Below are 15069 nucleotides of genomic sequence, written 5' to 3'. Positions count from 1 at the left end.
GGGTTCCATGTAGTCTGTAGGCAGCTCACTTTTTCTTGGGGAGGCATGGTGCTTTCCAGTTCTTCCCATGACTTGTAAGTATAGCTCACTCTAGAATTTGATATTAGGAAGCTTGCTTGTCCACAGATACATTCTCCAATATAAGCTTTTCAGTAATAAAGGTGGTATTTTACTCTCCCAACTGTATGTTATTTCTCAGTGGGTTCAGAACATGGGTAGGGATGAGGGATGCAGTTTATCAAGCTTCTCCAACTCCGAAGGTCCAGACAAAATAGAATGCTAAAGATTGGTTTAATAAATGTCTTCAGTATTTTGTTATTATAACAAACGTCTTACTTCTTCAAGTCTACAAAGCATAAAATATGTTTAAAGTCCAGTGAGAGTTTTGTTTATACATAACTTCCTGTAAAAAAGAATCAGGAAGCTCAAAAAGCTGTTTGACTCTTAACTAGATAGATATTTAGAACTAGGACTGGCAACTTGATGTTAAAGAATAGTTCTATTCTCCTTTGAAGCAGAGTTCAGATTAAAAGACCCCTTGAGGTTTATTTTAGGTCTATGAATTTATTGATAACTGTAGTTTTTCAGCACATGAACAATACTGAAAATAAGCAAGTTTAAATTCTTATGATAAAACATCTCCACTCGCCCTGAATGTACATTTTCCTCGCTGATAGTAAAATCAGATGATGAATTTAATGGTTCTCTGCATTGAAACCAAGTATTGGTTTTCATTATTCGGGTAACGTTCTTTGCCTTAGGGTCATATTCAAATTGCTTTGATCTACGGAAGAAATAGAAGAATCCTAGAGAGAGAGAATCATGATTAGTTACTTTGCACCACTATACAATGATTCCACACTTTAAAATTTTATGAATATAGAATAAAATAACTGAACATTATATGGAGAGAAAAGAAATGTGTAACTATATAGATACATATATAGATACATTTTACTCTGCTCAGTCACATGAGAAATATTATTTTTATTTCCCTGAAAAAAAAGCCAAGGTATGAAACATGAGTTTCAAGGGCTTACTACCTTTCTAGTCAGACTGTGGTTTATGCCAGAGGTTCTCAAACTAGGTTTCAAAAAAGTGTCTCAGAGAGGGGGAGAAATGTGAGTATGGCCTTGGTCCCTACATCCTCATTTTCCTAGTGTTGCTCTGGTTAATCTGTTTTAGTTTTTGAGGTTCCATGTTAGATTTCACAAGAATAACAGGTGGTGTTACTCAAAAACATGTTTAGACTCCTGCTTACTGCATGGTCTGGTTTGTTGTCTCTGAAGATATAGTAGCTGAACTGATGCATTAAATTGCTTGAGGTTCCTTTAAGACTATAGATTCCTGGATCTTACCCACAATCCTACTGCCTCAGAAACTCTAAGGAACTTGTAGTTTCATAACCCCAAGCTGTGTATATTAAACTATGTACATTAAGACTGAGAATCACTGTTCACTTCACGTGCTTAGTCATTTTTCACACTTAAACCTCTTCGGGGGTATTTTTATAAGGTATCTTGGATCAGTGATAGTTAATTTTGGTACTTTTTGCAGTTTTGAAATAGTATGACAGAGAATATAATTCAGAACTTACTATTCAGTTTTTGATAAGGCCCTCAGATTAAAGTTTATTATTATTTACATGTACTCTAGAGTAATAAAATGACGTTAAAATCGAAACATTTAAGATTTCATGCTGTCTTATTTCACAGTCAGCAAAGTCTTCCAAGTATCCTTATAGTCAGGCACTTACCTTTATGTTGGAAAGCAGCATCCACTTGGAGACCAATTCCTGGAAAGTATTTTACCACCCTGTGTGGATACCCTTTGTCCATGGTTTGGGTAACTTCATCATACCTGGAGACATGGATTTGAAAGGTTTTCAGGGGATCTTAGTTTTGGAGGGGGAGGGCTTAGTTTTTACTGCCTCCTTGGAGTCAAGCAAAGATGTAGAAAAAAAAAAGTAGTCCTACTGGAAGAAAACAAGTTGGATCAATAATAAAATAAGAATGGCAAAGATTATGTTTGGTTAAATCACTTATAATGTCTTGAAAGCAAGGAATTATGAGAGGAAAAAGCCACATAATTTGCCAGATTGATGCTATTCTGTGGAACTGTTAAATCAAAATAAGAGCTCATCCTGGAGTTTCAAAGATTTTGACTGGATATGTTTGTCATTGGCGGTTTGGTTGGCATCACCAGCTTTATGATTTTATCTTTATTTTTTTAACTTGGAGAAAGATCTTTGAACTGATTGAAACATTCTTTTGTTTGGCGAATGCCATCCACCTGAGATTGCCTTCAAGAGAACACTTTAGGAAGACTGTAGGTTAATTTTATTTTTGTCCATGTTAAAGTGAAGTTATCTGGATATTTTTTTCCAGAGTAAAACAAAGGGTCAATTGTCTGTAGACTTGCCTCCAGCACCAAATGCCCACAAAGAAGTAGGTTTTTCTTGTGTTTCGATCACAGACAGCTGCATCAATTTTCTTCACACGTCTTGGAAATCCAAGTATATGGATGGATTTGGGATAATCTGGCAAGACAGCATATCCTCTGATCATCCAGAAGTTTTCATCTAGGAAGAGAGAAAGTGATTATCTTCTGATTTATTTCCTAAAGGGAGAAATAGCTGTCTTAAGAAGTTTGAAAATAATTAGATGCTTAGTTCCTTTCAGCTTCAGTGCTTAGAGATTTAGTAATCTTAGGTCTCCATTTATTCTTACTGCTTTCTTTAGCTGCTTATGTCATTAACATTACACAAATAATATATACCTATAGTTAGTAGTGTGCATACCCATGTCAATTGAATTCATTGTATTAATTCTTTCCAACTCTGACAAAACAGTCAAGTATATTTGGACATGTTCTCCTAAATTTCAGCACCCAAGTGTTCTCAAAGGCAAGTAATCCGGTGAAACCCATATAAAAAGTAGGGTTGCTAATTTGAATATTAGATACCAATTGAATCTGAATTTCAAATAAACAATGACTAATTTTTGGTATAAGTATATCCAAAATATTGCAAAGGACATACTTATATTAAAAAATTATTTTGTTGTTTGTCCAAAATTCAAAGCATCTTTTATTTTTATTTGCCACGTCTAGCAACCCTAGTAAAAAGGGAACATAGAAGAGAAATGGGTTACCTTTATTTTTCAGAAAAAAACACTTTTTAGTTTTTGTTATACAGTTTTCTTTTCTCCTGTGCTGTTGGGATGGTGTTTATCTTCACAACCACCGAGAATCCTTGGATAGTTATTCTTTAGGATAGGAACCTAAGGTCAGGGCAGAAGCCCTGTCTGTTTTGCTCGTTCATGAAGATTATATTCCTTGCACTAAAATACCCACTGAACAGTTCAGGCAACCAGAAGGAGAAGAGGAATAATGATGGGTAAAATTACCTTTAAAAACCAGAATCTTGTCTCTGGGGTTCTCATATGCAGCTTGAATATCAGCTGGCAGAGATGGCCAGAATGAAGAGATCAATTCAAATTCAACATCAGTGATATCATAGTAGATCCTCCATAGATGCCTGTGTTAGACAGAAAACCATACTTTATACACAGTGTATATATATCTATTTCAATGAAAATGCTGCAAACTGACACTTGTTCCTTATCTAATTGGTTGATATTTTCCTCAAACAATTTATGGCATTAATACAAATTTCCTCAGCAAATTTAGGTGGTTATGAGTTCAATTCTACCCTTTGGACTACCAAGGTCAGGACATGACTTTGTGCCCACTCTTTTGGGAACTTAGAGTAGCAAAATACCCATGGAAATCTCATAAATAGTTCTCAGTGTGCTCAATCACCTCATTTTTGCCAAAGCAGTAATTCCCAACATTCTAAACCAATACCAAGCAATCTAAGAAGAATTTTTTGGTGCTGATGTTTGCTAGAATAAAGAAATGTTATTATTCACATGGCTAAATATTTCCTCAGATTTCCCTTCTGGCTGTAAAGTTCTGAGCCTATGAGGAGGACTTGAAAAATCCATATAGTCCATTTTCCTTCCCATCCTGGCTACCCATCCCTGACAAGTGGTCTCTCAGCCTCGACTATTAAGAGCATGGTAGTGACAGCATGTAATTACAGTGCTACATAGTTGTGGGTGGCAGGAGTCTGATTTCAGATATTCTTTTCTTTTGCCCCTATATCCTTATCAGATGGTGTATGTCTTGATACTCTGTTCTGAAAATATGGTCATGGTATACATAATTGACACACCACGTTGCAAGTTAAGTGCAGTAAATTATACATAGTGAGAGAAGAGATTTCCTACCACAGCTAACACTGTTGATTCGGCTTCAAGGAAAGGTCTGTCGATGCGTATTTAACAATTGGCTCTCCAGGTAGGAAAAAAACCTAATTTTTATCATTTGATGATTTCCAGGGTGTAAATATTCCAACCATGGCCAGTTTCAAGCTACCAAAGTGATGTGAACTAGTTTACAAAATTCTTGAAAATTTAACAATTGGATCCTGAAATAGTATAAGCCACCTCCAGCACACCACCAGGAGTGGTGTGTTATTTTAACTAAGAAGTCACTGAAAGTAGACTCTGTTTCAATGGCAATTTTAAAATTTGCTTAAAAACATTTAAAAATTAATTTATCAAACAAGTAAGAGATATGTGCACAGAATAAAACATTCAAACAATATGGGCAGTTATAAAATGAAAAGCAAAGGCACATATTCTCACTACCCCCACAGCTCTCTTATCCCCAAATCTCTTGAAAAGAAAAAGCTTCATAGGAAGTTGAGGTGTTTAAGGGAATGGGTTTACCTGCCTTTAAAGAACATTACTTCTCTGCGGAAAGTGGTGATAGCATCAAAAGTCAAATCGGGGTCACAGGCATGGGGTACAGTGGGTCCCTTTGGCTTAGCAGGTGTCTTAGGTGGACTTCCTTTGATGAGAAAAGAAATACCTTAGTGAATTAAGAAGGCATGTAGAAATACCTACAGAAGGATCTTACCCAAGAGAATATTTTCTTCATGATAATATTTCAAGAAGTGATTTTCTCAACTTCCTTCCTGGAAGGCTTTCAATTCAGTTCACATATATTCAGATTTGTTGCTCACCATAGATGGATTGTATTCCATTGATATCATCCTGAGAAAGTGGGTATTTGCTAGGATCCAGGGAGACATAATTTGGGAACATCAAAGCTGTTTGATCATTGGTGTGAGAGAGCCCCAGTGAATGACCAAATTCATGAGCAGCCACAAGAAACAAGTTGAATCCTTAACAAAAACAGGGAAAACATGAGTACATTAGTCATTCAGAAGGAGAATGATTGCATCTGAGATTAGGAAGTAACTGAGGGGAATGAAGAAAAGGCTTGCCAAACAGCAGATAATTCTTATAACATATTCACCATCATTTATCTGGGAAATATTTCAAGACTGATAATTGGCATTAGTCACATCATGGAGAAATATAACCCAGAGTTAACAGATGGCAGGAAACAGGTGTCTCAGAAATGGATAGTAGTAAAAAAAAAAAAAAAAGAGAGAGAGAGAGAGAGAGAGAGAAGCCACCAGTCTTTGGTTGTTTTTAGGCTGCTGAATGTGATCATGTTTCTCCTACCTATATTATTCAGAGGTTCTCCATTGGCTGTAGGATCAAGTCCAAATACCTAAACATGGCCTTCCATGAACTAGTCCCTGCTTTTTTTCCCAGCCTCATATTTTATTTTCACATTCCATGAGCTAGCCATATTGAATCATTTGCATTTCTCATCTATGCCATGTTCTTTCTAATCTCTGTGTCTCCGTATCTCCATCCCTTCTGCCCAGCGTATTACTTTCTCACCCCACTTTCTCCCCACTATCCTATGTATTCCTCAGGATTCCCCCTAGAGCCATCTCCCTCATGAGGCTTCTCTTATTCCCCAGCTTCTATCCAGGTTGACTTAATTGCACCTCTCTCGGCTTCTGTAGACTCAGTGCTTAATTCTGTCTTTGCAGATAAGTACTGCATTGTCTATTTCTTTGACCAAGCTGTGTACCCTGTCGGTACAGGGACCATGTCTTAATCATCTTTTATTCCTGGTGACTGAGAAACTGCTTAGTGATGGTTGCTGGATATCCAGGTTTTTATGTGGATGATCGAATGGTTAGCTGTGCCTCCTATACAAGACCATAGTACTCTGTACTTTACCACACCAGAAGTTGTACCATGCATGGTTGGACTTGCCTTTTTATTTCTCTGTCTCTCCCACAGTCTGTAAGTTTCTAAGTATATAAAAGACTGTCCTTGGACTTGCAACTAAGCCTATGGACATGAAGGAAAAGGCTGAGCCCTTTGTGATGGCGCTCTGTCCAGTGATGTTTGCACAAAACGAACATGTAATGGCAAAAAATTATTTCATGGACGTTCATGCTTTTCTGCTCTGGCTTTTGCTGCTGGCAATATCACTGCATGTGCTTTTGGACGGGGATGGGACAAGTGACTCTTTCAAAAAGTAATTCAAACTCAGATCATCTGAATGAAGTCCAAACACTTATCGTGGCTTTCAAGACCTTCTATAAAGGATTCTAATCTGAATCCTATTCACCATTTTAGCCTTCTGTTCCACCACAATTCTAATACTTGGGTTGGTTGGGTTATTCTGTCTAGAACTGTTTACTCCACTTTGTCTTCAGAGTTCCTGCAGAGCCTTCAGGTCTCAGGTTTGGCGTCACTTCCTCCCTGACCTCTGTATATGGATTGGAATTTATCTTATGTGCTCCTATTACATTGCCATAGTTCCCTTTATCCCACTGTTGATCATACTAATTTTAATTGCCTTTTGGTAGAGTGTGTCCTCTAGACTATAACCCCCTGGAGGGCAGGGTCTATGTCTTGTACACTATTGTATATTCCATTTCTATTGCAGAGCGTGGGTCAGAGTAGATGTTGAGTAAAGATTTGTCGCGTGACTTCATTTATCAAATATTTGTAGAGTATCGCTCATGTGCTGACAATATTATAGGCTGTATGATACTGTAGAAAAAAAGACAACATTGCTGCCTTCTTGGAGGTGTGACTAAATAGATAAATTGGTACATAATACATCAGTACCTTTGTGAATAGTTTTTCCTTCTCCTAGAAATCACTCTATCTAATCATCGTCATTATCATTAATACTAATAATCACCAACATAATCATCAGTGTCAAACACTTTCTGAATGTTTGCTAAAGGCAAGTGCTTTGCAAAGTGTTTTCACCTTTATTACAGATAACATGTGTCACCTTCCTGCAAGTAAGGTCTGCCCAGCCACAGACCACTGCTCTTCTCCATCCCAACACTGCATCTGTAGTGGTCTCTGAGGTCTGTTTCAGTTGTTTAGTGCATATGTGTGCGTAGAACATTTACATTCACATACAGGCTTGACACTGACCTCACTTTGGGAGATTCTCAGGAAAGCCTCTCTATGTGCACAAATTCCTCTGACATCACCACGCAGTGACTGTCCTCCCCTTAGCAAACAGTGGGATTAGCAGATGACGGTTGTCTATTGCTTTTAAGGAAGTTACACTAAGACTTTTGTGCCCTTTCCATAGAGAGAGCTTACGTATACGTAAAGAAGGTAATCATATATTATACATTATTGCCAAATTTTCTATTTAAAAAATCTGATTGGAGGTCACGTATGCTTGAGATTTTATGTTTTTATTAGAGAACAGGAAGGCATTTTCCCTTCTACGTCAGTGAGGTAAGAGTTATATGATTGGGCATCCCCCAGGGCCAAAAATTTCAAAGCTGAGGGAATGTAGCAAAGTAGTTAGAAGATAACCCATTTTAGTATTGTTGCCTGGCTATCCACCCAGAACTTGGTGGAGGGCTATATTTATCCTCTGCTTTGCTCAAGCAAGTTTTGCCAACTTGAGGCACAGATCACATTGGACTTTTTTGTAATCGACCCCACACATCCCCTTTGGCTAGGGGCCTGTTGCAGTATGCGTAATAGTAATTTTACTACTAAGTATTGGAATTAATAGGGATAAAATGACAGTGAAACTTTCATATCTACCTCTAGATATGAAAGTAAATCCTGGCTGACAAAGTGGAGTCATTCTGATTTTGGTGAACACTAAGATATTTCCTATAACTGCCTGATTGCACATATCCACACTGCCTTTAGGCCAAATCCAGAGAAATATTGGGACATGTTTCAGCAGGAGATACAGACATGGTCCATTCAACTATTCTGTTGTTTGGGTCATGGTGTCACCCCACCTCTTTCATTTTCTTGTCTTTGATGTAACTCACATGGCAGTGGCAGCAACCATTCCCAGACTTCCCCGGTACCTGAAGTTCAGCCAGCACTGAGTTCTTTACCCTCTTTGTTTCCTAGCTCTTGGAAAAACAATTACATCACATGATCAGACTTAGCAAGGAGTGGCCACACATCATTTTGAGTCACTGGCTTTCAGTTTTGCAGAAACTGTAAAACTGACCCACAGACTGTCTGGAGTTACTTGGTCAGGACTGAATTGTGGCCTTGCGTACCACCCACCAGAGAGAAACAGCCTCCACTTTCCTGTGACCTGGGAAACCAGATGCCAGACCCAAGATGACTGTAGTCAATGATAGAAAAAAAGAGTGGGAGAACCCGAGAGTCTACTCAACCTGCTCCTTCATTTGAGGCACATATTTTTACTATAGTAAAGTTTTGTTTTTTGTTTGAAAAGTAATAAAATATCTCTTATTTTAGTGCCAGGGAGGCCCATGAAAAGAAATAAAATCAACCCACTTAGTCTGAAGAAATAAGTCAAATATAAAGACCAGGGTCTAATACCTTGGCAGACAGGCAAGAGCTAGAAGAGGTTCATGCATATAAACAGACTTCCTATGGGCCATGAACCCACACAGCATCCTTCAATCGCTAACTTAGAATCACCACCTCCCCAGAGTCTTCTTTCAGTCCTCAAGCCAGAGATGACTTCTGCCATGGGTATAACAGACAGCACAGTCTGCCTTGTATCGTGGTGAGTGGGTCTAGGCTTTATACATCACACAAGATCATGAACCTCTGAAGAGCTGGAACTTTTTGAGTACAACTTTGTGGTCTGTACAACACCTTGCACAGTTCCAGGCACATAGTGGCCCTTCAGGCATTGTGGGTATATGAAAGAACATCTGAGTAAGGGAAGAATGTTCTGATCATAACAGGATTAGCAACTTTATGAAGATGTTGTGTGGATAAGGCTCTGAACTGGACAAGCACAATGGTTTGAATAGACATTGGACACTTTCATGAATGTCATCTGGAATATGAAAAATCGTAGGGAAATTGGGATGTAAAAAGCAACTAGTTGCAAAACTATTCCTTTAGGAATTTGTATGAATAACAAAATTTTGTTCATAAAGAAAATCGGGCTCACCTGCTCCATCCTTGGTCCAGTTTTCATCCTCATCAAAGTGAGTGTCTCCACCCAGACCCAGACCAGGAGGAAAGGCATGGCCAAGGACTCCCAAGGGGCCATCAAAATAACGAGGACACCAACCATGGACTGAGATACAATTCATGGGGGGAAAAAGGATCAGCATCTTCAAAGCTCCTGGGATGAAAATAGCCATATAGTTTTCTCTGCTGAAAACCTTACCTCGGGTCCTAAAGGCAATCATGATGTCTGCAATCCCTTTGGAAATCTTGGTGAATATTAGTGGAGTAACTTTGCTCCACACTTCTAAACCTTTTTGGATAGCTTCATCCACATCAGCTCGTGCCATATCTGGAGTGTAGTTTACGATTCTTAGAAATTAACAAAAATATATCAATTGGTGGTTATACATGCATGTAAACACATACTATGGAAAGAAAATAATTTCTATGTCATCAATTATATGCGGCAGTAACTTTTGGTACGGTGCTATTGCTACATTTGTACACTACTTTACTATTTAAATAAGGTACTTTTACGTATGCTATATAATTCAATCTTTCATTTGCCCTATTCATCAGGTAGTATTATCACACTTTAACAAATGAGGCTTAAAGAGGTTAAATGATTTCCCTAAGATCACATCTTAAGCGGGAGATCATTAATCTCATGTATGTGTTTGCTGTGTATATGACTGTATTATAAATATCTTCTAAAAAGAATTGAGACTTATTTTCTCAAACGGCTTGTAGAAATCAGTCTTCTGCATGTGTCATATATTAAGAGTCTCACTTGAAAGCCACAAAGAGTTTGTTACTCAGGAAAATATCTTTCCTTAGTTTATATTCCCTATCTTGATAAACATATTTTTATCTCAATCCCTAAGGCTCAGTAAGATGAAGGAAGAACTATCAGAAAGACTCTTTAGGGCCAGCCAGGAAGGCTCTAGAGCAGTGGTCAAAGTCACTGACTCTATCTCAGGTCACAGGTGCACTTCATCTTCTTTCTGCCAATAGGCCAGCTCCCTGTCCTTGAGATGTCTGGGGTCCACCTTAGATGTGACAATCTGACTCACGCACATCTCTGACATGAACTGGTTGTGCTCCAGGGTCTTCCCATTTTCCCTTGAGCACACTTCATTTGTTCCTTTAAGCATCTGCAATCAGAAGGCAGATCCTGGTCCTGAGCTTTTATAGAGGTGGCAGAGGCTAGAGATTAGAGCATATCTGCCAGAGCCAGTCTGCTGAGAAGAGCTGTGTAAAATGGCCTGTGGTAAATAAGCTTTTGTTTCTCTGTGTTTAAGGTGGTAATAGCAGTGATGCCTATGTCACAAATTTCTTGGGAGGATGGAATAAATAAAATCTATCTAGTGCCGTGCACACAGGAAGTGCTTGGTAAAATAAACTATTATTATTTCTGTTCCTTGGAGATTATTTTCATGTTCCTTGAGATTAGGGGCAGTAGCATTACCTGTATGTGAGATTGTATTTCTTCCACCCAGGGAGAGTGTAGCCATACTGACCCACATCAGGCACCCCACACCTGGGTGTCTTCATGATCTCAAGAGTATTTGAGTCCAGTTTTCCAGTCACTGTCAATCCGAAAAATGCTTGCATTTCACGAATTTTGCTGTCTATGACACTTCTGTTCTTGCTTTGAACAAGATGACTCCCTTCTATTTCAAGAGAGTAGAACTGGTTGAGATATGCCTGACCAAAAAGACAAAAAAAGGCACAGACTACAGGAGAGCAGATCTCCATCTCAGGAGAAAACAAAATTTTCTGCAATCCTTTTCGGCAGTAGGAGGGAAAAAGGAAATAAGTAACAAGGGAAAGGAAGGAGTGAGAAAAGAAAGAAGAGAGGAAGAAAACAAAGAAGAAAGCAAAGAGTCAACCTGTGTTTTCAGTTTTCAAGAACTCATTGAGCTATGTGTGACCAGAACTGGCTAAACCCATACAGCCCATGAGACTCCAAACTTCCACAGAAGAGAAGCAAGCTTCTTCTGTGTGTTAAATTATCTTGTGTCTTACATATTGTTGTTGTTACTTTCATTTTGGTGTTTCCTTGAAACAAATTCTAGAGGAGATGTGATTATCCATTTTTCAAATGTAAATAATTTCACCAAATATGGCAAATTGGACTGATTTTTACAGGGAATCTCCAAAACAATGTGTTTTTCATACATATAGGGATAAGTGGCTCCAAAATATAGTTGGGTTCTCCTGGTTGGTCTTCAAATGCTTTTATGGAGACCTCCATTCTTTCAGAGCTGACCCTTTCTACTCTCACTATCCCTTCACTTGTAACTATTGCTTAAAGTTGTAGCAAATCCTGCCTGTCCTCCACCCCACCCCTACTCTCCACCCCTCAAAGTTCCTTGATGTCCTTAGAGCCAAGGAAAGGAAAAGCAGCTCCTCACAAGAAAGTTCAGGACTCTTTGGTAGGAACTAGCTGTCTTTTTAAGTCCCAATACAATCAATAAAGTAAAAGTTTTATTGATAGTCATTAATAACATTTATTGAGGCAGTACCTGAGCCAGTTGCATATTTTCTTCATATTCCATCTTTCGGTCTGTGGGAAATGCAGAAGAAAATGTTACAAGGACCAAAAATAGAAGAAGTCTCTTCATTCTTCTCTCTCTTCAGTTGAAGCCTTGTCCTGTTTGCATAGAATTTAGAAAATAATAGTGAGACGTGGCATGAGTTGACTTGTATCATCCTCTGATTAAAAACAGAAAAGGACATTTGCCATGGGGTGTGTCATGATATGCTTTTTTTTTCTTAGGGCGACTTGATTTTGCAATCATGATCTACAGTTGTTTGGTAAACACAGTCATTGTTCATTATTGAATTCAAAATAATATAAAGTCAGCCTCCAAGTTACTTTTGTACTTGCAAAGTTGAAGGTTTTCTTATCCATAAATTCTTGAGAGTTTATGAAATAATCTTCCTTTGAATGAAAGCCCAAAATATTTGCATAAAAATATAATTTTCTTTGTAAAAAAATTTTATCTTTTTTGAAATCACCTGTTATGTTTGCGAAATTGTAATTTGTTGCTTCTTCTGAGAAATACAATTTCATCTGTTGTCTTGCTCTTGATACAGATACTTTCTGCATTCTAATAAACAAGCCGTGTCTGTTTCTCAAAAAAAAAAATATGGTGTCATGAAAAGACAATTGATTCAGGAATCAGATTATCCTAATTAACTGGGTAAACATCAGATGTTTACCAAGCACTTTCTATTTTCCTATCACACTAAGATACTGTTCCAATCTTGTTGGAGAATTCAGACATATACAGAGACTAATGCCAGATAAAAAGAGAAAAGTAGCAAAATGCATGTGAAGATTCTAGAGACTGAGAAGGGTCAAAAGGTAGAGAGATCACTGCAGATGTGTGTGGCCTAAAGGCTTCAAGCAAGTGGAGCTTGCACTGGCTCTTGAAGAACGTGTAGGAGATTTGGTTTTCACAGAGGAAAGGAGAAGGCATATGAGTGGAGGGAGGCCACAGGAAACAGGTACCATGGCGGAAATGAGCTGTAGGAAATCTGTCCTGACTGGAGCAAATATATGTGTAGATAGCCATGGGAAATAGGGATGGAGGGTCTAAGAAAGTGTGCAAGGAAAATGCATGTTTCTAATCTTTTCGTATCTAGAATGCCATTCATTCCATCCTCACACTTGACTGAGACTGTTTCTGGTTATGGAAAATCAGGCTGAAATAAATCTCCCTTAGAATTTTGAAGTTACTGTTCCATTGTTTTCTAGAATCTAGTATTGTTGTTGAAAAGACTTTTATTCTGATTCTTGATATTTTTCTTTTTTCTTCTGAAAAATTTTGAAAGTCTCTTTAACCAGATATTCTGAAGTTTTATAATGATGTCTCTTAATGTGAGTCTTTTTGCATTAACATTGTTTGGCAGTAAGAGAGCTCTTTCATTATGAAAATTTCAATACAAGGAAGCTTTCCTCTATTATTTCTTTGATAATTTCTTTCCACCCAGTTTCCTCTTTCTCTTTCTGGAATACATATCTACTGGAACTCTTGGATTAAATCTCTGTGTTTTCAAAATATCCATTACTATTTTCCATCAACTTTATTTCCAGCTCACCTACTGAGTTTCTTATTTCAGTTATATTTTTAATTTCCAAGAGCTCTTTCTAGTTCTCTGAGTATACTTTTTTGTATTTTGTTAATGTTTTTTGGATGTAAATTATGTCTTATTTTTAAAGAATGTTAAGTTTTTTTGTTTGTTTGTTTATTTTGACATTCTCTTTTGCTCCCAGGACTGTCTCTATTTCTTCAAAGTTTCTTTTTTGGTGTCTGTTTTTGACATTAGAAGCTTTTTAAACAATGTTTGGATATGTTGTACTCTGCAATCTGTTTAAGATTGAGAGACAGGAAAGCTGACTGGAAACTATGTGTGCACTGACAGGGCTTGCCAGTTAATGGCCTTTACTGCAGGGAGGTGGGGCGGGTTTCAGACACTTCATGTGATGTATTAGCTGGAATGAGATTTGGTCAAAATGTAAGAGAAAAACCCCAAATAATAGATGATTACTAAACATTGATTTCTTCCTCACGTAAGAGAAGGCCAGATGTGGCAGTCCATGGCTTGTATGACAACACCACATCATCAGGGATGTAGGCAACAGACACCTTGCTACACCACTCTCTCAGTGCCAGTGCCTTATGGTCCAGGTGGCTTCTGCAATTGTATCTGCATTATAGGCAGCAGGAAGGAGGAACGTAGAGAAAGTAAGTACCCAGTCTCTTTCCAGAAGCCCATAGAGTATTCTGCTTACACTTTTTGGCAAGAAATTAAACACATGGCCACATCTAGCTGTAAGCAAGGCTACAAAAAGTAGTCTCTTAGCTGGATGCATTGCTACCTCAAATGAAATTGGGTTCTTACTGCAGCAAAGGAAGGGGGGAATCATGTTAACATAGGTAACTAGCAGTCTCTGTCCCATTGAGATTTCTATAGTGTTGGTATCTGTAAATCTTTTTTCTTGGGTGAGTAAGTTTCTCCAAAGATGTCACCTCCAATTTCCCATAATTTTAATATCCCAACAACAAAGTTATAGGAGGTGCCTCTGGTGCCCCGTGTCACAATCCCCTCAGTATACCTCTGATTTTAGTTGTATGGTGGTGGACAGGCTTGTGTAACTCACCTTACTCTGACAAAGTCCAACCTTAACCACAGATTGGGTGTCTTTCGGCTTTCTACCCAGGGCGTTGAGCTGCCATGGAGCCTACAGGCCAATTCCTTAGAGCTACCCAGTGGGGGAGGATTAATGTTGAAGGAGGGAATTGAAGGAGGGATTGGAGGCTGGATCAGATCCAGCCTCCGATCCACTGGAGATTTGAACAATTGAAAGGTGTTCTGTAAGCTTCTCAGGAGGTCCTGATGGAATTGAGCCCCAGCTGCCCATAGTAGAAACCTCAGTAACACATACTTGTATTGACTGTCCCTCTTTCTGCTTCACTCTGCTTGCTACCTCACTCTTGCTTCCTGGGACCATGTCCTGAATAAAGTAACTGCACCGAAGTCTTGTCTTAGTCTTTGCATTTTAGGAGACTCAACCTAAGATAAAAGTAATATCATTCTTAAAGTTTTAAGCTTAGATTCTTAAATCTCTTGTGCTCACATAAAACTTCAATGTAACATCCAAAAAATACCA

The 15069-nt window shown here is 38.3% G+C and overlaps 1 protein-coding gene across 1 annotated transcript; it reads right to left on the bottom strand.

The window, feature by feature from the left end:
• Positions 1 to 484: 484 nt before the first annotated feature.
• On the bottom strand, positions 485 to 12036 carry LOC114887062 (matrix metalloproteinase-27). Its single transcript, XM_029208418.1, has 10 exons — positions 11915 to 12036; positions 10855 to 11093; positions 9607 to 9755; positions 9385 to 9513; positions 5093 to 5254; positions 4797 to 4917; positions 3408 to 3538; positions 2422 to 2581; positions 1757 to 1860; positions 485 to 806 (listed from the first exon to the last, which is right to left on the bottom strand). The coding sequence occupies exons 1-10, from the start codon at positions 12011 to 12013 to the stop codon at positions 565 to 567; spliced, it is 1536 nt and encodes a 511-aa protein (XP_029064251.1). The 5' UTR covers positions 12014 to 12036; the 3' UTR covers positions 485 to 564.
• Between the last annotated feature and the right edge of the window lie 3033 nt (positions 12037 to 15069).

The sequence above is a fragment of the Monodon monoceros genome, unplaced genomic scaffold (genome assembly GCF_005190385.1).
Source record: "Monodon monoceros isolate NGI ecotype Baffin Bay Population unplaced genomic scaffold, NGI_Narwhal_1 Super_Scaffold_7, whole genome shotgun sequence".
Lineage (NCBI taxonomy): Eukaryota > Metazoa > Chordata > Mammalia > Artiodactyla > Monodontidae > Monodon > Monodon monoceros.
Note: the sequence above shows the minus strand (reverse complement) of the source record. Positions and strands in the feature narration are given on the sequence as shown.